The 24,211-nt window shown below is 41.0% G+C and overlaps 1 protein-coding gene across 5 annotated transcripts in view; it reads left to right on the plus strand.

Annotated features, from left to right (window-relative positions):
• Positions 1–8,875: 8,875 nt before the first annotated feature.
• The window catches only part of adam11 (ADAM metallopeptidase domain 11), a 376,715-nt gene continuing 361,379 nt past the window's right edge, over positions 8,876–24,211 (plus strand). For all 5 annotated transcript variants that reach the window (XR_012101994.1, XM_073070643.1, XM_073070642.1 and 2 more), the window contains exons 1-3: positions 8,876–9,171; positions 9,504–9,679; positions 10,242–10,318. Coding sequence is in view for 4 of the 5 variants with exons in the window: in XM_073070643.1 (XP_072926744.1) it covers positions 9,114–9,171; positions 9,504–9,679; positions 10,242–10,318 (311 nt within the window). In the remaining variant the exon portion in view is untranslated. The remainder of the gene's footprint in view (positions 9,172–9,503; positions 9,680–10,241; positions 10,319–24,211) is intronic.

Here is a 24,211-nt window from a genome sequence, read left to right on the forward strand (position 1 = left end):
AGTTAAAGGGTTGTCAGTTCCTTCATCTTTTCAGCTGTACCTTTAAGCTGAATCTAAAAATTTTTTGAATAACCAATCAGAATCAGAATCAGGTTTATTATCACCGACATGTGTCATGAAATTTGTTAACTTAGTAGCAGCAGTTCAATGCAATACATAACATAGAAGGAAAAAATAAAATAATAATAATAAATAAATAAATAGATTACTATATACATATATATATATAGAATAGGTTAAAAATCCTGCAATAAACAGAAATACTGTATATTTAAAAAGTAAGGTAGTGTTCATGGATTCAAAGTCCATTTAATAATCGGATGGCAGAGGGTAAGAAGTTGTTCCTGAATAGCTGAGTGTGTGCCTTCAGGCTTCTGTACCTCCTACCTGATGGTAACAGTGAGAAAAGGGCATGCCCTGGGTGCCAGAGGTCCTTAATAATGGATGCTGCCTATCTGAGACACCGCTCCCTAAAGATGTCCTGGTACTTTGTAGGCTAGTGCCCAAGATGGAGCCGACTAGATTTACAACCCTGTGCAGCTTCTTTCCACATAGAGTCATAGAGAAGTACAGCACAGAAACAGGCCCTTCAATCAATCTCAAAACCATTTAACCTGCCTACTCCCATCAAGATGCACTGGGTCTGTAGCCCTCTATGTTCCTACTATTCATATACCTATCCAAACTTCACTTAAATGTTGAAATCAAGCTTGCATGTACCACTTGTGCTGGCAGCTCATTCCACACTCTCACAACCCTCTGAGTGAAAAGGTTTCCCTTTATGTTCCCCTTAAACTTTTCACCCCTAAGCCATGGCCTCTGGTTATAATCCCACCCAACCTTAATGGAAAAAAGCCTGCTTGCATTTACCCTATCTATGTGTGATGCCACTTTCCATGAATTACAGACCTGTATTCCCAGATCCCTTTGTTCTACCACGCTCCTCAGTGTTCTACCGTTCACTGTGTAAGACCTACCCTGGTTGGTCCTGCTGAAGTGCAAAACTGCCTTAAATTCAGCCCATTTTTCCAGCTGATGCAGATAGCTCTGCAAGCCATGATAGCCTTCCTCACTTTCTACTACACCCACATCTTTAGTGTCATCTGAAAATTTGCTGATCCAGTTAACCACATTACCATCCAGATCATTAATATAGATGACAAACTTCAAAGAACTTAGCACCAATCCTGGCGGCACACCACTAGTCACAGGAAAGCAGCCGTTTACCACCATTCTCTGGCTTCTCCCAGAAAGCCAATGTCTAATGCACTTTACTATCTCATCCTAATTTGGCAGGGGGTTGGGAACTGGAGTGAAGGGACTCAGGATAGGACGATGGTAAAAAAGCAAAGATAGCATGCAGTTAGACTGTCAAGTAGGCCAGGCAAATGATAGGATAAAATTGCAGCCAGCATGATGAGTATCAATGTATTAGCGATGCAAAATCAGAAAGGGGAGCAAATACAGTACTCAAAGTGTAAAAACTCAATGCATGGAGTATAAGAAATAAGGTGGATAATCTTGTTGCAATATTACAGATTGTTAGGTATGATGTAGTGGCCATCACTGAATCGTGGCAGAAAGATGGTTGAAGTTCAGCGTGTCGTAGTGCTTTCATGCAGACCGTTGGTCCAGTGCGTGAGTAAGAGATGGACCACCACCCCAAATACTCTTAGTATGAGCTCCAATGTGCATGGTTATGTGCACATTCAACTGATTTAACTGAAACGGGCCCTTTTATTTTCTGAGCAACACACACAGAATGCTGGAGGAACTCAGCAGGCCAGGCAGCATCTATGGAAAAAAGTACAGTTGACATTTTGGGCCAACAGTACATTTGTCCATAGATGCTGCCCTGGCCTGCTGAGTTCCTCCAGCATTTTGTGTGTGTTGTTTAGATTTCCAGCATCTGCAGACTTTCTCTTGTTTGTCCTTTCCTTTTCTCTTTCCTATTAATTATTTCTTAAAGCTGAAATTGGCTAATATGCTTTCTTTATAATTCTATGCAGTGTACAATCTGTTATTTCTTGTGACTGATAATTGTGTATAGGCAGTATTTGCACAGCATTCACTCAAATCAAGGTTCCATTAATCAGGGTACCCAACTTCCCTGTTTGGTTGAATCCCAAATCATACCAAACCAAATTGTGTATTGTCTATAAAGGTGGCCTTCTCACCACTGAGTCCCATGGCTGTTGGCCAAGTTAGCTATCTCACCGAGTTAGCTATTGAGCCAGGTTTGCTTATGAATGCAGTGAGGGGGTTACATACAGTTGCAAAGAACATACTTAAGATCTCCCACATTTGGCTCCACACATGGATTACCATTCTGGTGTTCCAGAGGACCAATTTTGTCATTTGCAGTCCTTTTGCTCTTAACATACCTGTAGAATCCCTGAGGATTCTCCTTCACCTTGTTTGTCAAGGTAACCTCATGCAGTTTTTAGCTTTCCTGATTTCTTTCTTAAGTGTTCTCATGCATTTCTTGTACTCTATAAGCAAGCAGGCAAGTTCCAACTTGCCAAGACCTGCTATGCACCTCTTCTATCTCTTGAAAACCAAGGTTGCTTATACTTGTTATCTTTACCTTTTATTCTGTTAGGCACATACAAGCTTTGTACTGTCAAAATTTCACTTTTGAAGGCCTCCCACTTTCCAAGTACACCTTTGCCAGGAAAACAGCCTGTTCCAATCTACACTTGCAAGGCATTTCTGATACCATCAAAAATGGCCTTTCTCCAATTTAGAATCTCAACCTGCAGACCAGACCTTTCCCTTTGCATATTTACTTGGAAACTAATGGCATTGTGGTGACTGAGTGCAAATTATTCCTCTACACAAACTTCTGTCACCTGCCCTGTCATTCCCTAATAGCAGATCCAGTATTGCACACTCTCTCATTGGGACTTCTACGTTCTGATGAAGGAAACTTTCCTGAAGGCATTTGACAAACTCTATTCCATCTAGTCGTTTTACAGTATTGAATTCTCAGTCAATATATGGAAAGTTAAGATCACCAACTACAACAATCTTAGGTTTCTTGAAACAGTCTGATCTCTTTATAAATTTGTTCTTCTAAATATCTCTCGGACTATTGGGTCTTCTGTAATATAGCCCCAATAACGTGGTCATAGCTTTCTTATTGTTCGGTTCCACCCATAACACCTCACTAGTCGAGTTCTCCAGTCTATCCTGACTGAGCACTGCCATAACATTTTCCCTGACTAGTAACACCACCCCTCCACCTTTAATCCCTCCCGCTCTGTTGCGTCTAAAACAACGGAACCCCAGAATATTGAGCAGCCAGTCCTGCCCCTCCTGCAAACAAGTCTCACTAATGGCTAAAACGTCATAATTCCAGGTGTTGATCCATGTGGTCTTGGCGAACCTAAGGTGAGATCAGGTTTCTCTCACCCTCTTACCCTATATCCCCCTCTCGCCCCTCTATCCCAGTCACCCTCTTTTTCTCCCCTCTCTCCACCACTGAAGCTCCCCCCTCACCCTCGATCCCCCTCTCACATCAATCTCTCCTCTCCCCTCGATCCCTTCCCCCTCTCTCCCCTTCCCCTCTTCCGCTATCTCTCTCCCCTCATTCCATCCCCCACTTTCTCCCCCTCTCCCCCTCTCTCCCCTCTCCCCCTCTCTCCCGCTATCTCTCTCCCACCTTTCTCCCCTCTCTTTCCACCACTGCCCCCACTCTCCCCCCTCTCTCCCCCTCTCTCCCCCCTCTCACCCCCCTTTTCTCCCTCACTACACCACTGTCCCCCTCTCCCCACTCTCCCACTCTATCTCTTTCTCCCCTCTATGTCCTTCACCCCTCTCTCCCCCTCTCTCCAGCACTGATCCCTCTCCTCCTCTCCCCTCCCCCCTCTCCCCCTCTATCTCCCCTTCTATCTCTCCCCCTCTTCTGCTCTATCTCTCTCCCCTTATCCCCTCCCCCACTTTCTCTCCTCTCTCCCCCTCTATCTCCCTCCCCTTCTCCCCTCTCTCTCCACCACTGCCCCACTCTCCCCCTCTCCCCCACCCTCTCCCCCCTCTTCCCCCTCTTCCCCCCCACTCCCTCCCCACACCTTCCCCCTCTATCTCTCCCATCCTTTCCTGACTCTATCCCATTCATCCCCCTCTCCCCCCTCTTCCTCTCACTCCCTCTCTCTATCTTTCACTCTCCCCTCTGCCCCCCTCCCCTCTCTCTCCCACGTCCCCCCCTCGCCCCCACACTCATCCCCACTCTCTCCCCTCTAGCCCCTCTCTAGCCTCCCTCCCTAGCCCCCCTCTCTACACCCCTCCCCTTTCCCCAATCCCCTCGCCCCTTCTATCCCCCACTCCCCCACCTATTTATCCCCTCTCCCCCTCTCTCAACCACTGCCCCCTCTATCCCACTCCATCCCCCTCTCCCCATCTCCCCCTCTCCCCATCTCCCTATCTCCCTCTCTCTCTCCCCGTCCCCCACTCTCTCCCCCGTCCCCCTCTCTCTGCCCCTCTATCCCCTCTCTCTGCCCCTCTATCCCCTCTCTCCCCACTCTCTCCCCTAGTCTCTCTCCCCCCTCTATTTCTCCCTCTCGCCCCCTCTGCCCCCTCGCTCTCCCTCTCTCCACCCCTCTACCCTCCTCAACCCTCTACCACCTCACTCCCTGCGCTCTCCCCCTCCCCTCTCTCCCCATCCCCTCTTTCCCACTCTCCCCTCTCTCTCTCCCCCTCTATACCCCCAATCCCCTCTCCCTCCCTCTTTCCCCCTCTCATCTCTCTCTCCCCTCTCTCCCCCTCTCCCCCTCTCTCCCCCTCTCTCTCCCCCTCTACCCCCACCTCCCTCTACCTCCTCTCTCCCTGCTCTCTCCCCCTCCCCTCTCTACCCATCCCCTCTCTTTCCCCCCTCCCCTCTTGCCCTCTCTCTCTCCCTCTCACACTCCGCACTCTCCCTTCTCCACCACCCTCCCCCTTTCCACCTCTCCTCCTCTCCTTCGCTCTCTCCCACTTCCCCCTCTTTCCCCCACTCTCTGCCTCTTTCACTCCCCTACCCCCTCTCAAAATTGCAGTCAACAGGATAAATTGCAATGTAAAAGGTCTGATGGTGTTATATTTGAATGCGTGCAGTATACAGAATAACTTAGATGAACTTCCAGGACAGTTTCATTTGGCAGGTAGGATGTTGTTGGCATCACTGAATCATGACTGTAAGGAAGATTTTTGCTGGCAGCTTACCATCCAAGGATGCACATTATATCGAAAGGACAGGCAGGAAGGCAAAGGGCCGCGTTGTTCTGTTGGTAAAAATGAAATCAAATCATTAGAAACAGGTGACATAGGATCCGAAGGTGTTGAATCATTGTGGATAGAGCTAAGGAACTGCAAGGGTAAAAAGATCCTGATAGGAATTGTACACAGACCACCAAGCAGTAGTAAGATGTTGCCTACAAATTACAACAGGGGATGGAAAATGCATGCCAGAAGGGCAATGTTACAATAGTTATAGGGGACTTCAATATGCAGGTGGATTGGGAAAATTAGGTTGCTTCTGAATTGTAGGAGGGGGAATTTCTAGGGTGCCTTCGAGATGACTTTTTAGAGCAGCTCGTGGTTGAGCCCACTAGAGGATCTGCTATTCTGGATTGGGTGTTGTGCAATGAACCATAATTGTTTAGAAAGCTTAAGGTAAAGAACGCTGGGAGCAAGTGATTATAATATGATTGAGTTCACCCTGAAATTTGAGAGGGAGAAGCTAAAGTCAGGTGTATCAGTATTACAGTGGAATAAAAGGAATTAGAGAGGCATGAGAGAGGAGCTGGCCAGAATTGATTGGAAAAGAACTCTGGCGGGGATGATGGGAGAGCAGCAATGGCTGGAATTTCTGGAAGCAATGTGGAAGGCAGAGGATATATACATCCCAAAAAGGAAGAAGTATTCTAAAGGAAAGACGACACAACCATGGCTAATAAGAGAAGTCAAAGCCAACATAAGAGCTAAAGAGAGGGCATATAATAGAGCAAAGATTAGAGGGAAGTTATAGGATTGGGAAACTTTTAAAATGCAGCAGAAAGCATCTTAATAAACTCATTAAGATAAAGATAGAACAGGAAAGTAACCTAGCCAATAATATTGAAGAATACCTAAATATTCTTCAGATATGTAAAGATATTAAAAGAGAGGCAATATAGGACCACTGGAAAACAATGCTAGTAATGGGGAGCAAAGAAATGGTGGATGAAATGAATAAGTATTTTGCATCAGTCTTCACTGTGGAAGACACTAGCAGTATGGTGGAAGTTCCAGGGGTCAGGAAGTGTGTGAAGTTACCATAACTATTAGATAAGTCACCTGGACCAGATGGTGTACACCCCAGGGTTCTAAAATAGGTGGCTGAAGAGATTGTTGAGGCATTAGTATTGATCTTTCCAGAATCACTAGATTCTGGAATGGTTCCGGATGACTGGAAAATTGCAAATGTGGAAAACTTTACTCTTCAAGAAGGGAGAGAGGCAGAAGAAAGGAAACTATAGGCCAGTTAGTCTGACCTCAGTGGTTAAGAAGATGTTGGAGTCAATTGTTAAGGAGGAGGTCTCTGGGTACTTGGATGCGCATCATAAAATAGGCTGTTGGAATTCTTTGATGAAAGAACAAGCACAATAGGCAAAGAAAATTCGATTGATGTTGTGTACTTTTCAGAAGGCCTTTGACAAGGTGCCACACATAAGGTTACTAAACAAGCTATGAGCCCATGCTATCGCATGAAAGATTCTAGCATGGATAAAGCAGTGGCTGATTGGCAGGAAGCAAAGAGTGGGAATAAAAGGAGCCTTTTCTGATTGGCTGCTGGTGACTAGTGGTGTTCCACAGGGGCCTGTGTTGGGATAATTCTTTTTATGTTATATGTCAGTGATTTGGATGATGGAATTGATGGCTTTGTTGCAAAGTTTGCAGCTGATATGAAGACAGGTGGGGTGGCAGGTAGTTTTGAGGAAATCGAGAGGCTACAGAAGGACTTGGACAGATTAGGAGACAAGGCAAAACAGTGGTAGATGGAATACAGTGTTAGTAAGTGTATGGTCAGGCACTTTGGTAGAAGAAATGAACTAAGAAGGGTTGACTATGTTCTAAATGGACAGAAAATGGAGAGAAAAAGGGATGTGATGTTGAGGCTCTATAAGGCACTCATGAGACCACACTTGTAGTATTGTGTGCAGTTTTGGGCTCCTTATTTTAGAAAGGATATACTGACATTGGAGAGGGTTCAGAGAAGATTCACAAGATTGATTCCAGGAATGAAAGGCTTACCATATAAGGAACGTCTGGCAGCCCTTGGGCTGTATTCCCTGGAGCTCAGGAGAATGAGGAGGGATCTCATAGAAACATTCCGAATGTTAAAAGGTCTGAACAGGTTAGATATGGCAAAATTATTTCCCATGGTAGGGGATTCTAGGACAAGAGGGCATGACTTCAAGATTGAAGGACGCACATTTAGAACTAAGATGTGGTGAAATTACTTTAGTCAGAGGGTGGTAAATCTGTGGAATTTGTTGCCACGAGCGGCTGTGGAGGCCAAGACATTGGGTGTATTTAAGGCAGAGATAGATAGGTTATTGATTAGCCAGGGCATCAAAGGGTATGGGGCAAAGGCAGGGGACTGGAAGAATTGGATCAGCCCATGATTGAATGGCAGAACAGACCCAATGGGCTGAATGGCCTACTTCTGCTCCTATGTCTTATGGTCTTATGGTCTTAAAAGGATTTGGGAATCTATGTGCATGATTTCCTACAGGTGAGAAAGGCAAAGGCGAAGTTAGCACTCATTTCAAGAGAACTGGCATATAAAAGCAATTTCTAGTTCAGGTGGATACGTGATAAATAATTTGAACAAATAGCGATTACAATTTGTGCATTTTGTTAGTGTTGGCTTGATTGCGGCCTTCAGTCACATTGTTTACAAAATTAGCCCTCTCGTTAACTACTGATGAGTGAGGTTTCATATCAAGAACCTGCTCAACCTGCTTATCTAAATGGAGTCAAGTTAGGAAAAGGGGAAGTACAACGAGATCTAGGTGTTCTTGTACATCAGTCAATGAAAGCAAGCATGCAGGTACAGCAGGCAGTGAAGAAAGCTAATGGCATGCTGGCCTTTATAACAAGAGGAATTGAGTATAGGAGTAAAGAGGTCCTTCTGCAGCTGTACAGGGCCCTGGTGAGACCACACCTGGAGTATTGTGTGCAGTTTTGGTCTTCAAATTTGAGGAAGGACATTCTTGCTATTGAGGGAGTGCAGCATAGGTTCACAAGGTTGATCCCCGGAATGGCGGGACTGTCACATATTGAAAGATTGGAGCGACTGGGCTTGTATACACTGGAATTTAGAAGGATGAGAGGGGATCTGATTGAAACATATGATTATTAAGGGATTGGACACACTGGAGGCAGGAAGCATGTTCCCGCTGATGGGTGAGTCCAGAACTAGAGGCCACAGTTTAAGAATAAGGGGTAGGCCATTTAGAACAGAGATGCAGAAAAACTTTTTCACCCAGAGAGTGGTGGATATGTGGAATGCTCTGCCCCAGAAGGCAGTGGAGGCCAAGTCTCTGGATGCATTCAAGAGAGAGTTAGATAGAGCTCTTATAGATAGCGGGGTCACGGGATATGGGGAGAGGGCAAGAACGGGGTACTGATTGTGTATAATCAGCCATGATCACAGTGAATGGCGGTGCTGGCTAGAAGGGCCGAATGGCCTACCTGCACCTACTGTCTGTTGTCTATTAACACGCTATTTGAAAACGCACTGTAGCGGAGCGCAGCTTGTATGACTAATGCGTTTAGATTGGAACTAAGTAAGTATTTGATTCCATTCACTAACAATAGAGTGAACTGTGGTGCCATTATTGATCATCGTTGCATGGTACTGGGATGGATGTAGGCTGGGTTTAACTGGACTGGTGCATTGGGCGAGAATTCTGCTGGTGTCATAGGCACGGACCGGGATGAGAAGGAATCTCGCTCTCCATGCTGATGGAAAAGACTGCGGGACTATGATGGACAGGTTGCAGCTTCTCCGCAGATCCTCATAACATCATCTACCTTCAAGGAGAGGGGTAAATAAAAAACGCGTCGATGCGTGCATAAGATAAGAAACCATGGCTCGGGTACGGACTTGGATTTTCGTTGCATTCTTCTACCTCACTGATCCTACAGGTAAGCAACTGCACTTATTTTTATTTTGAAATTTGGCGCTTTTCAAATAATTGCAAATACATCCCTTTTTCGCCCCTCCATTTGGGCCAAATTTAGCTGACACTGGTGTTTTGAAACCTGCAATTCGTCCATTATTTTCAATGCGGCTGCTGCATCGACACAAATTCTGCAGTGCACATAAGTATAGTCCGCCCGTCACCAACACAGCGACGGTTCCTGGGTATTTTTTAATGAGTCACATTTCGCTTCGAATACAGGATCGATCACTAATCAGACATCTACGATTTTTTTTTTTGTTTTGCGGTTAACTTGACACTTTTTTATTTTCAAAGGGGTTGTTAGAGCCGGAATATACAAGGAAACATCGTGGAACGAACGGCGGAACGATAGCTCCGTCTTACAGGCGGCTACCAAACCCCAGCGATTAATCCACAGTGTTCATTCAACAAACGAAATTAAACACAACCAACTGAATACGAGAGTCCGAAACAACAGCACAGCGGCTCATGTAGGTTTAATGCAGCATTCGCTGTCTGTTTTTTAAAAAAAAAGCAAATAGCTATCTGTTCGTATTCCCACTTGGAACCCTTTCAGAGTATTTCAACATTGCTCACGGGTTTATCATTAAAATTTGTATTTTTCCTTGCATATTTTGCAAACTGAGTTGAAAGATGAAAATTCAGCAGTGAACATTAGCTGGGTTCCAGCCAATCCAATTTTGCGAAACTCCTCTAAAGAGCAATTTGTTCATCTTGTTTGTGATTTTCTTCTACGGGCTGGGCTGGCTTGGGATTTGACCTTGTTCTCCCATTCATTTGTGGAAATATTTGAAATAACAGGCAGAAGGATTCCTTAATCCTTTCATTGTGGAATTTAAAATATCTCCTGCATCATTCTGCATTAAAGTTTAGTTATATTTCAGATTTCCAATGTACAGATTACTTGCTAAATCCTAAAAGGGCGTCAGGATGTGGCCTGTCTTTCATCAGTCTTGTAGTAATTAATGTTCTAGATGTTTTAATCTTCTCAAACTGACATTTCCTAATAATATTGTGCATTTTATTTTATAGGTTATTCATCTGGCACATGCAAGTTTCCAGATAGATGTATTCCATTCATCCTTTATTTTGGATCTAAACTTGAACCAGTGAGTATTTAATCCAGTGGGCAGTACTAGAAGGGCTTTAAAGAGTGAAACACCTTTAGAGCTCTGTCTGATATCAATATGAGTGGCTTAATTTATTTGAAAAAACAAAACTCATTTCTAATACCTGTACAATTACAAATGATCTGGATAAACCAAGAATGCATCCAACTAATCCTCCTGTAAATTTAGTGCCCCCGACTAACTTAATGTTTCAATTTCATTCCTTTTCCGAGTTATTTCAAGTAATACTCATGCATCATTATAACACCCTTGTTCATGAACAGCAAATAGCCCAAAATAGAGCAAACAGCAGGGGAGTTGAAATCCAGTGATGTACTCAGGGATTGCTTAGCACTTGCATGATCTTGGTTGACCCAAAATGTAGTGCTTGCTTTTATTCTGTGACATGTGTAGGGTTGCATGTTTGTCTCTCAGTACTCAGTTGGTTTGCATTATATGGCAAATGAAAAAAATAGGCATTGTGTTCTGTGGATAAACACCAGATTTATTGAATTCACCCTGAAATTTGAGAGGGAAAAGCTAAAGTCAGATGCATCAGTATTACAGTAGAGTAAAGGGAATTACAGAGGCATGAAGGAGCAATTGGCCAGAATTGATTGGAAAAGAACACTGGCAGGGATGACAGCAGAGCAGCAATGGCTGGAATTTCTGTAAGCAATATGGAAGGCACAAGATATGTACATCCGAACGAGGAAGCAGTATTCTAAAGGAAAGATGACACAATCGTGACTGACAAGAGAAGTCAAAGCCAACATAAAAGCCAAAGAGAGGGCATAAAACAGAGCAAAAATTAGTGGGAAGTTAGAGGACTGGGAAGCTTTTAAAAAACAACAGAGGGCAACTAAAAAGTCATTAAGGTGAAGATGGAGTACAAAAGTAAGCTAGCCAATAATACTAAAGAGGATACCAAAAGTTTCTTTAGATACATAAAGTGTAACAGAGAGGCGAGGGTGGATATCAGACCACTGGTGTAAACAATGTTGGAGAGGTAGTAATGGGGAACCAACTGAATAAGCATTTTAGACCATAAGACATTAGACCATTCAGCCCATTGACTCAACCCTGCCATTCCATCATGGCTGATTCCCGATCCCACTCAACCCCATACACCTGCCATCTCACCATACCGTTTGATGCCCAGACCAATCAGGAAACTATCAATTTTCACTTTAAATATACCCATGGATTTGGCCTTCACCGCAGACTGTGCCAGATCCACATCCACCCTATCTAGTCCTTTCAACATTCGGTGTATTTCAATGAGATCCCCTGGCATTCTTCTAAATATCAGTGAGTACAGGCCTAAAGCTGCCAGACGTTCCTCATATGTTAACCCCTTCATTCCTGAAATCATCCTCGTGAACCTCCTCTGGACTCTCTCCAATGACAACACATCCTTTCTGAGGAATGGGGCCTAAAACTGTTGACAATGCTCCAAGTGTAGTCTGACTAGTGTCTTATAAAGGCTCAGCATTATCTCCTTGTTTTTATATTCTATTCCCCTTGAAATAAATGCCAACATTGCATTTGCATTCTTTACCGCAGACTCAACCTGGAAATTAATCTTCTGGGAGTCTTGCACGAGGACTCCTAAGTCACTCTGCACCTCTGATGTTTGAGCCTTCTCCCCATTGAGATAATAGTCCACACTATTGTTCCTTTTACCAAAATGCATTATCATGCATTTCCCAACATCGGCCACAATTTTTGCCCATTCTTCCAATTTGTCTAAATCCTGCTGCAATCGCATTGCTTCCTTAGCACTACTCACCCCTCCAACTATCTTCGTATCATCCGCAAACTTTGCCACAAAGCCATCAATTCCATTATCTAAATCACTGACAAACAATGTGAAAAGTAGCAGTCCCAATTCTTACCCCTGAGGAACATCACTAGTCACTGGCAGCCAACCAGAAAAGACCACTTTTATTCCCACTCGCTGCCTCCTACCTGTCAGTCATTCCTGTATCCATGCCAGTATCTTTCCTGTAACACAACAGGATTTGATCTTGTTCAGCAGCCTCATGTGTGGCACCTTATCAAATGCCTTCTGTAAATCCAAGTAAATGACATACACTGAATCTCCTTTGTCCACCCTGCTTGATACTTCCTCAAAGAACTCTAACAGATTTGTCAGGCAAGATTTCCCTTCAAAAAAACAATGCTGAATTGACTTATTTTATCATTAGTCTTCAAGTACCCCGAAACCTCATCCTGAATAATAGATTCCAACACTTTCCCAACCACTGAGCTAACTGACCTATAATTTCCTTCCTTTGCCTTCCTCCCTTCTTAAAGAGTGGCGTGACATTTGCAATCTTCCAGTCCTTTGGGACCATGCCAGAATCAAGTGATTCTTGAAAGATCATGACCAATTCATCTGTTATCTCTTCAGAAACCTCTCTCAGGACTCTGGGATATAGTCCATCTGGTCCAGGTAAATTACCCACCTTAAAACCTTTCAATTTGCCTAGCATTTTTTCCTTTGTAATAGCAACGGCACTCACTCCTGCTCCCTGATACTCACGGACCTCTGGCACACTGCTAGTGTCTTCCATAGTGACGACAGATACAAAGTATCCATTAAGTACATCTGCCATTTCTTTCTTTTTCAATCTCTTTATTATTATTAATAATATTATGAACAAAATACAATTGATATATTAATAAAGGGATTACAAACATACAAATTCCCATTACACATGAAAGAATACATAAGCAATGATTACAGTATAAATGAGTTTTCCCAAAACATGGACCATACAGTATATGTATGAACAAGGTAAATCTAGGTATTTCATAATATATGATATAAAAAAACAGAAAAAAGAAAAAAAAAGATTGCAAAATTGACTAAACTACTAATCTAATAACTAATGAAGAAGAAAAAAGAAGCAAAAAAAGAAAAAAAAAGAAAAACTAAAAAGGAAAAAAAAGGGCTGTGTATAATATCTCACAAGAATACATAATCATCAGTGTCGTCAACTCCGATCCTCTCAACATAAATAAAATTAAAGCTGGAAAATCCAATAAGCTTGGAACAGGGTCATATTACATCATATGAAAATATTGAATAAATGGTCTCCATATCTCTTCAAATTTAATAGAGGTATCGAATACACCACTTCTAATTTTTTCTAAATTTAAACATAACATAGTTTGAGAAAGCCAATGAAATACAGTGGGAGGATTAATTTCCTTCCAATTCAACAAAATAGATCTTCTAGCCATCAAAGTGAGAAATGCAATCATTCGACAGGCGGAAGAAGATAAATGAAGTGAGTCCATCATTGGTAAACCAAAAATTGTGGTAATAGGATGGGGTTGTAAATTGATGTTCAATACTGCAGAGATAATATCAAAAATATCTTTCCAATATTTTTTCAAAAGTGGACATGACCAAAACATATGAGTTAAAGACGCGATTTCAAATTGACATCTATCACAAATAGGGTTTATATAAGAATAAAAATGAGCTAATTTATCCTTGGACATATGGGCCCTATGTACGACCTTAAATTGTATTAATGAATGTTTGGCACATATAGATGATGTATTAACTAATTGAAGAATTCTATCCCAATTCTCAATAGGAATAATAAGATTAAGCTCTCTTTCCCAATCATTTTTTGTTTTATAAAGGGGCTCTGAACGTATCTTCATAATTATATTATAAAGTATTGATATAAGCCCTTTTTGAAAAGGGTTTAATTCGAACAAACTCTCCAAAATATCTGAAGAGACAAAATTTGTAAACGTAGGAAGTACCGTACTTAAAAAATGCCTAACCTGTAAATATCTAAAAAAATGAAATCTAGGCAAATTATATTTATTAGATAATTGCTCAAAGGACATAAAACAATTGTCCGAAAATAAATCAGAAAATCTTAGTAAACCCTTAGTTTTCCAAGCCAAAAAAGCTTGATCTATAATTGAAGGGTGGAAAAAACAATTAGATACAATAGGAATATTTAAAACGAATTGAGTCAACCCGAAAAATTTCCGAAATTGAAACCATATATGTAAGGAATATTTAACTATCGGGTTGTCAATTCGTTTCGGCAATTTAGAAAGAGCAAAAGGGAGAGAAGTCCCTAAAATAGAACCCAGACCATAACCTGGTACTGATTTAATTTCCAAATTCACCCAATGAGGGCCAAAAGAACCATCCCAGTCTTTCAACCAACATAACAAATATCTAATATTAACTGCCCAATAATAAAATCTGAAATTAGGTAATGCCAACCCACCTTTCTTCTTTGTCTTCTGTAAGTATATTTTACCTAACCTGGGATTTTTATTCTGCCATATATATGAGGAAATTTTTGAATCAACATTAGTAAAAAAAGATTTCGGAATAAAAATTGGTACCGCTTGAAAAATATATAAAAACTTAGGTAAAATAACCATCTTAATAGCATTAATCCTACCTATTAGAGATAAAGATAATGGTGACCACTTAGTAAACAAGCCTTTAATCTGATCAATTAAGGGTAAAAAATTAAACCTAAATAATTCTTTATGGTTTTTTGTGATTTTAATCCCTAAGTAAGTAAAAGAGTCATTAACTAATTTAAAAGGTAAATTTCCATAACTTGGGACCTGTCTATTCAAAGGAAACAATTCACTCTTATTAAGATTTAACTTATACCCAGAAAATTCACTAAATTGAGCCAACAATGATAGAACTGCTGGAATAGATTTCTCAGGGTTAGAAATGAATAATAATAAATCATCTGCATACAAAGATACCTTATGAATATCTGTCCCACGATTAGTACCTGAAATATCCTGTGATTCTCTGATAGCAATTGCCAAAGGTTCTAAAGCAATGTTAAATAGTAAAGGGCTAAGAGGACAACCTTGTCTAGTGCCCCGAAATAAACGAAAAAAGGGAGATCTTTGATTATTACTAAACACCGAGGCTACTGGAGTGTGATAAATCAGTTTAATCCAAGAAATGAATGTCGGACTAAAATTAAACTTCTCCAACACATAAAATAAGTAAGGCCATTCAACTCTATCAAATGCTTTCTCCGCATCTAATGAAATAACACATTCTGAAGTGCTATGTGAAGGAGTATAAACAATATTCAGTAATCTCCTAACATTGAAAAAAGAATAGCGATTTTTAATAAAACCGGTTTGATCTTCCGAAATAATTTGGGGTAATACCTTCTCCAGCCTGGAAGCCAGTAACTTGGAAAAGATCTTGGAGTCCATATTCAATAAAGATATTGGTCTATAGGATGCACAGTCAGTAGGGTCTTTATCTTTCTTCAGTATTAAAGAAATGGAAGCTCTATAAAAAGATTGTGGCAAATTCCCCAATCTAATTGCTTCTTCAAAAACCCTGCATAACCAAGGAGAAAGAGTAGCGGAAAAACATTTAAAAAATTCTACTGTATACCCATCTGGACCTGGTGCTTTCCCAGAATTCATTGAGGAAATAACCCCTTTAATTTCTGCATCCGTAATCGAAGTATCTAATATTGAAAGATCATCGGATGATAATTTTGGAAAATTCAATTTCCCAAGGAAATCACACATGGTATTATGATCCTGAGGGAATTCCGATTGGTACAGGGAGGTATAAAAGTCTTGAAAAGACTTATTTATCTCATCATGGTTAACTGTCAAATCCCCATTCTGCTGACGAATCTTAGTGATTTGACGTTTAACCAAAACATTCTTCAACTGACTAGCTAACAGTTTACCCGATTTATCACTATGTATATAAAAATCAGATCTGGTTTTCATTAATTGATTTCCAATCGGAGATGTAAGTAATAAACTATGTTCCATTTGAAGTTCAACCCTTTGTTTGTAAAGCTCCTTACTAGGAGTGATCGAATATTTCTTGTCAGTCTCTTTAATTTTATCAACCAATAAAAGAGTTTCCTTCTTAATGTGTTTTCTCAAACCAACAGAGTAAGAGATAATCTGTCCATGTATATACGCTTTAAAAGTGTCCCAAAGTGTTCCGCAAGAAATATCATCCGTGGAATTAGTTGAAAAAAAGAAATCGATCTGCTCCTTCATAAATTTAATAAAGTCCGGATCTTGCAATAAGGTAGAGTCAAATCGCCATTGTCTAACATTAGAAGCTGTATCCATAAATTTAATAGAAAGTTTTAATGGAGCATGGTCAGAGATAGCTATAATATCATAATTACAACCAATTACCGAAGGAATAAAACAAGAGTCAATAAAAAAATAATCAATTCTCGAATAGGAATGATAAACATGTGAGAAAAAAGAAAACTCTTTGTCCTTAGGATGCCGAAATCTCCAAATATCAAAAATTCCATTATCAGTCAAAAAGGAGTTAATACAAGTGGCCGACTTATTGGGTAAAGTCTGAATAGATATAGATTTGTCCATCAAAGGATTTAAACAACAATTAAAGTCACCACCCATTATTAACTTATATTCATTTAGATTAGGTAAAGAAGTAAATAAGGACTTAAAAAAATCAGGACAATCCACATTTGGAGCATAAACATTAACCATAGCAACCTTTTTATTACAAAGTAAGCCCGTAATTAACAAAAATCTACCATTCGGATCCGAAAGGATATCGTGTTGAACAAATGCAATAGAGGAGTCAATAAAAATTGAAACTCCCTTTACTTTGGCATTCGAATTCGAATGATACTGTTGACCCCGCCAAGACCTAAAAAAGCAATATTTGTCCTCCTTCCTTACATGAGTTTCTTGTACAAAAATGATATGAGCATTAAGTCTTTGGAATACTTTGAAAATCTTCTTTCGTTTAATCGGATGGTTTAAACCATTAGTATTCCAAGACACAAAATTAATGGTCTGAGCCATATTTCTAAAATCAACCCTTTGGTATAGAAAAGGTTAACCAAATTATAAACTCATGCACCCAGAAGAGGAACAAAAATAAAGAGCGGACCCGGAAGTGATGACATCGTAGACATATTTGTAGTTCAGAAACAGCCCAAATAAAAAAACTAAAACAAACTGGTAAAAGAAAAATAAAATTAGAAAACAGACCAACCCCCACCCCCACAAGAAAAAGAAAAAAAGCCAAAATATGGCTAGAAAAAGGAAAAAATGAGACTAATTCTACCCCCATATCAGCGGAAGACCACTCCGTATATAAAGGATATATATAAAAAAAAAACACCCCGACTTTAAAATTATAATCACTAAACTAAAAACCATGCTTCTTAATATACTTAGTTGTAAAAAAAAAGAATATAATCACTAAAAGCTTATAAATCGGGTTATAACCCAAACAAATCAAGAAATATTTAAACTATGATAAGCGATGCATTATAGGAAGAAGATGAGAAAAGAAAAAATAACGCCATCTTAAACAAAACCAAGAATATTTTTCCAAAAAACCACCATCTTAATAAAAAAGAATTTCCCTTCGAAAGGTTAAAAATATACCTTCGAGGGAACAAAAATAATAGTCAAAAATATAGTATAATGGTTAAAGTGTATAAAACAGAGCGATTAATATAACGAAAACACACTTTAACTTAAATATAAAGTATAGGATAAACCTACACCAACAACCAGAGACTAACTCTGGTTTAAGGAATCGAAAACCATCTTACACGATCAGAATCACTCATTTATTAGGGATTAGTGTCTATGGCTGTAGGAAAATTCTCCTCCAGATACTTTCTCGCTTCAGATGCAGAAAGGAAAACCTGGCGTGGAGCATTCGACGGAGAGATTCTAAGCTTCGCAGGGTATAAGAGCACAGGTTTTAGATTTTTCTCATAACATTCAGACATCAGAGGTTTAAAAAGAAGCCTTTTCTTCATAACTTCAGGACTAAAATCTTCAACCAAACGGAAGTGGTACTCTTGAAATTTAATCATTCCAGCCCGCCGAGCCACACGAATAAGTTGTTCTTTGTCGTGTACATAGTGAAACCGGACAATTACAACCGAGGGTTTAGCTGGAGCACTCGATGAACGACGCCAAATTCTATGTGCTCGATCAAGTAACGGGGGATTCTCTGGGAAAACCGACGGGAACGCATCTTTTAAAAGTTGAGCAAAATATTTTGAAGGATCGCCTTTTTCTATGCCGTCTGGGAGACCAAGTGTATGTAGGTTCTGTCTTCTGGACCGATTCTCAAAGTCAACACTCTTGGCTTTAAGTGTTTCCACCAGTTTAATGGTCGAAATTAAATCCTGTTGCAATTTTTCAATTGTCAAATCTCATTTCCGAGCTTCTTCTTGCAGAGACGCAATAAGAACTTGCTGCTGGTTAATTACTGAATCCGTCTTAACCATATAATCTTGAAAAGCCTTTATATCTTGTTTAAAAACTTGTTGTAGTTCATCGAATTTTTTATCCAAAACCTCCATAAACAGTTCATAAGTTAATTCAGTGCGTTACGGATGAGCTTGCTTCTTTCCATTACCGTTCGGGTTGCGCCCCGGTTCTCGTCCTTTAGATCTAAGAGCCATTTCTGTTTGCATATCTTCAAAAATTCACAATAAACTCTTAACGATAAGCCCAAGAAATCTGCCATTTCTTTGTCCCCCATTACTACCTCACCAGCATCATTTTCCAGTGGTCTAATATCAACTCTCACCTCCCTTTCTCTCTTTGTATAACTGAAAAAACTTTCAGTATCCTGCTTTATATTATTGGCTCATCTACACTCATATTTCATCTTTTCCCTTCTTATAGCTTTTTTAGTTGCTTTTTGTTGGATTTGAAAAGTTTCTCAATCATCCAACTTCCCACTCACTTTTGCTACCTTATATGCCCTTTCCTTGGCTTTTATGCGGTCCTCAACCTCCTTTGTCAACCACGGTTGCCTACCCCTGCCATTTGAGAACTTCTTCCTCTGTGTGACATATCTATCCTGTGCCTCGTGAACTATTCCCAGAAACTTCAGCCATCTCTGCTCTGCTGTCATCCCTGCCAGTATCCTCCTCCAATCCACCTGGGCAAGCTCCTCCCTCATGCCTCTGTTCCACTGTTCCTCGAGTTATTCCCTTTATTCCACTGTAATACCGATACATGAGAGTTATGCTTCTCCCTCTCAAATCGCAGTATGAATCCAATCATGTTATGATCATTGCCTCCTACGCGTTCCTTTACATTAAGCTCCCTAATACAATCTGGGTTATTACATAACACCCAATCTGAGATAGCCTTTCCTGAGTAGGCTCGAGCACAAGCTGCTCTAAAAAGCCATCTCGTATTCATTCAACAAATTCCCGCTATTTTGATCCAACACAAACCTGATTTTCCCTATCCCTTTGCATATTGAAGTCCGCCATTAAATAGAACATAGAACAATACAGCACAGTACAGGCCCTTCGGCCCACAATGTTATGCCGACCCTTAAACCCTGCCTCCCATATAACCCTCCACCTTAAATTCCTCCATATTACATTTATGACATTACCCTTATTACAAGCCCTTTCCAGATCCCTGTGCAATCTCAATCCCACATCTTGGCTATGGTTTGGAGGCCTCTATATGATTCCCATAATGGTCTTTTTTATCCTTGCTATTCCTTAACTCCACCCACAAAGATTTGATTTCCTCTGACCCCATGTCACCTCTTTCTAATTCTATCTCTTGCCAACAGGGCCACACCAGCACCTATGCTTTCCTGCCTGTCCTTTCAATACAAAGTATACCCTTTGATGTTAAGCTCCCATCTATGGCCTCCTTTCAGCCACGACTCAGTGATGCCCACAATGTAATACTGACCAATCTCTAATTGTGTCCTGAGTTCATCCACCTTATTCCAAATGCTATGTGCATCTACTGTTTGTAAATACAGCACCTTCAGCCCTGCATTTTTTGCTCTTTTGAATTGCTAACTCTTTGCTCTCTCTGCATTTGCACCCAATCATTGGCTTGCTACGTTCATGTTACACTCATTACCAACTTGTAAACCTGCTGGTTCATCCTCAGCTCTATCATACTGGCTCCCATTCCCCTAACATATTAGTTTAAACCACTTCCAATAGCTCTAGTAAATCTGCCCACAAAAATATTGGTCCTGCTCAGGTTCAAATTTAATCCGTCTCTTTTGTACAGGTCACACCTGCCCCAGAAGAGGTCCCAATTATCCAGAAATCTGAATCCCTGCCCCCTGTTCCAATCCTTCAGCCACACATTTATCCTCCACCTCATTCTGTTCCTGTACTCACTGTCGCGTGGCACAGGCAGTAATTCCGGGATTACTACCCTTGAGGTCCTGCTTCTCAGCTTCCTTCCAAACTCCCTGTATTCTTTTTTTTTCAGGACCTCCTCCCTTTTTTCTACCTGTTTCTTTGATACCAATATGTGCTATGACCTCTGGCTGCTCACCCTCCCTTTTCAGGATATTCTAGACGTGCCCATAAACATCGAGGACCCTGGCACTGGGAGGAAAACTACCATCTGTCTTTCCTTCTCGTGTCCACAGAATCACCTATCTGTCCCTGACTGTAGAGTCCCCTATTTCTGCTGCCATTCTCTTCCTTTCCCTACCCTTCTGAGCCACAGGGCCAGACTCAGTGCCAGAGGCAAGTTCACTGTTGCTTCCCCCAGGTAGATTGACCCCCCCCCAACAGTACTCAAAATGGAGTACTTTTGTTGACAGGGACGGACATAGGGGTGCTCTCTACTATCTGATGTTTTCCCTTCCCTCTCCTGACAGTCACCCTTTTATCTGTTCCCTGTAGCCTTGGGGTGACTACTTTCCTGTAGCTCCTGTCTGTCACTGCTTCATTTCCCCTAGCAAGCTGAAGGTCATCGAGCTGCAGCTCCAGGTTCCTAACAGATCAATCATCACTGTGGAAGACACTAGTAGTATGGTGGAAGTTCCAGATGTCAGGGGGCATGAAGTGTGTGGTTACCATGACTAGAGAGAACTGAAAGGTCTGAAGGTAAATAAGTCTCCTGGAGCAGATGGTGTATACCCCAGGGTTCTGAAAGAGGTGGCTGAAAAGATTGGAGACACATTAGTAATGATCTTTCAAGAATCACTAGACTTTGGAATGGTTCCAGAAGCCTGGAAAACTGCAAATGTCACTCCACTCTTCAAGAAGGGAGAGAGGCAGAAGAAAGGAAATTATAGGCCAGTTAGTCTGACCTCAGTGGTTGGGAAGATGTTGGAGTCCATTGTTAAGGGTGCTGTTTCCGGATACTTGGAGGCACATGGTAAAATAGACCATAGTCAGTGTGATTTGCTCAAGGGAAAATATTGCCTGACTTGTCTTTTGGAATTATTTGAAGAAATAACAAGCAGGATTGACAAAGGAGAATTGGTTGATGTTGTGTATTTGGATTTTCAGAAGGACTTTGACAAGGTGCCACACATGAGGCTGCTTAACAAGCTATGAGCCCCTGGTATTACAGGAAAGATTCTAGCATGGATAAAGTAGTGGCTGATTGGCAAGAGGTAAAGAGTGGGAATAAAGGGAGCCTTTTCTGACTGGCTGCAGGTGACTAGTGGTGTTCCACAGGGGTCTGTGTTGGGACCGATACTTTTTACATTATATGTCAGTGATTTGGATGATGGAATAAATGGCTTTATTGCAAAGTTTGCAGAAAATATGAAGACAGGTGAAGGTGCAGGTAGTTTTGAGGAAGTAGAGAGGCTACAGAATGACTTTGACAGATCAGGAGACGGCAAAGAAATCGCAGATGGAGGACAGACTTGGGAAGTTTATGGTCATGAACTTTGGTAGAAGAAATGAAAGGGTTCACTATTTTCTAAATGGAGAGAAAATACAAAAAGCTGAGGTGCAAAGTGACTTGGAAGTCCTTGTGCAGGATTCCTTAAAGGTTAATTTTCAGACTGAGTCTGTGGTGAGGAAGGCAAATGCAATGTTAGCATTCATTTCAAGAGAACTAGAATATAAGAGCAAGGATATAATGTTGCGACTTTATAAAGCACTGGTAGGACTTCACTGGGATGTGCTGAAATGGGGAGGGTTCAAAGGAGGTTCACGAAAATCATTCTAGGATTGAATAGCTTGTCAAATGAAGAGTGTTTGATGGCTCTGGGCCTGTACTCAATGGAATTCCGAAGAAAGAGGTGTGGCCTAATTATATAACCATATAACAATTACAGCACGGAAACAGGCCATCTCGGCCCTTCTAGTTCATGTCAAATGCTTACTCTCACCTAGTACAACTGACCTGCACTCAGCCCATAACCCTCCATTCCTTTCCTGTCCATATACTTATCCAATTTTTTTTTAAATGACAATATCAAACCTGCCTCTACCACTTCTACTGGAAGCTCGTTCCACACAGTTACTATTCTCTGAGTAAAGAAGTTCCCCCTCGTGTTACCCCTAAACTTTTGCCCCCTAACTCTCAACTCATGTCCTCTTGTTTGAATCTCCCTTACTCTGAATGGAAAAAGCCTATCCACGTCAATTCTATCTATCCACCTCATAATTTTAAATACCTCTATCAAGTCCCCCCTCAACCTTCTACGCTCCAAAGAATAAACACCTAACTTGTTCAACCTTTCCCTGTAACTTAGGTGCTGAAATCCAGGTAACATTCTAGTAAATCTTCTCTGTACTCTCTCTATTTTGTTGACATCTTTCCTATAATTCGGTGACCAGAACTGTACATAATACTCCAAATTCGGCCTTACCAATGCCTTGTACAATTTTAACATTACATCCCAACTCCTATACTCAATGCTCTGATTTATAAAGGCCAGCATACCAAAAGCTTTCTTCACCACCCCATCCACATGAGATTCCACCTTCAGGGAACTATGCACCATTATTCCTGGATCACTCTGTTCTACTGCATTCCTCAATGCCCTACCATTTACCATGTATGTCCTATTTTGATTATTCCTACCAAAATGTAGCACCTCACACTTATCAGCATTAAACTCCATCTGCCATCTTTCAGCCCACTCTCCTAACTGGCCTAAAACTCTGCAAGCTTTGAAAACCTACTTCATTATCCACAACGCCACCTACCTTAGTATCATCTGCATACTTACTAATCCAATTTACCACCCCATCATCCAGATCATTAATGTATATGACAAACAACATTGGACCCAGTACAGATCCCTGAGGCACACCACTAGTCACTGGCCTCCAACCTGACAAACAGTTATCCACCACTACTCTCTGGCATCTCCCATCCAGCCACTGTTGAATCCATTTTACTACTTCAATATTAATACCTAACGATTGAACCTTCCTAACTAACCTTCCATGTGGAACCTTGTCAAAGGCCTTACTGAAGTCCATATAGACAACATCCGCTGCTTTACCCTCATCAACTTTCCTAGTAACCTCTTCAAAAAATTCAATGAGATTTGTCAAACATGACCTACTACGCACAAATCCATGTTGACTGTTCCTAATCAGACCCTGTCTAGCCAGCTAATTATATATACCATCTCTAAGAATACTTTCCATTAATTTACCCCCCACTGATATCAAACTTACAGGCCGATAATTGCTAGGTTTACTCTTAGAACTCTTTTAAAACAATGGAACCACATGAGCAATACGCCAATCCTCTGGCACCATCCCCGTCTCTAATGACATTTGAAATATTTCTGTCAGAGCCCCTGCTATTTCCACACTAACTTCCCTCAAGGTCCTAGGGAAATCATGTCAGGACCTGGAGATTTATCCACTTTTATATTCATTAAAAGCTCTAGTACTTCCTCTTCTTTAATCATCATAGTTTCCATAATTACCCTACTTGTTTCCCTTACCTTACACAAATCAATATCCTTCTATTTAGTGAATACCGAAGAAAAGAAGTTGTTTAAAATCTCCCCCATCTCTTTTGGCTCTGCACATAGCTGTCCACTCTAATTCTGTAAGTGACCAATTTTATCCCTCACTATCCTTTTGCTATTAATATAACTAT

This window comes from Hemitrygon akajei, chromosome 18, assembly GCF_048418815.1.
Source record: "Hemitrygon akajei chromosome 18, sHemAka1.3, whole genome shotgun sequence".
Lineage (NCBI taxonomy): Eukaryota > Metazoa > Chordata > Chondrichthyes > Myliobatiformes > Dasyatidae > Hemitrygon > Hemitrygon akajei.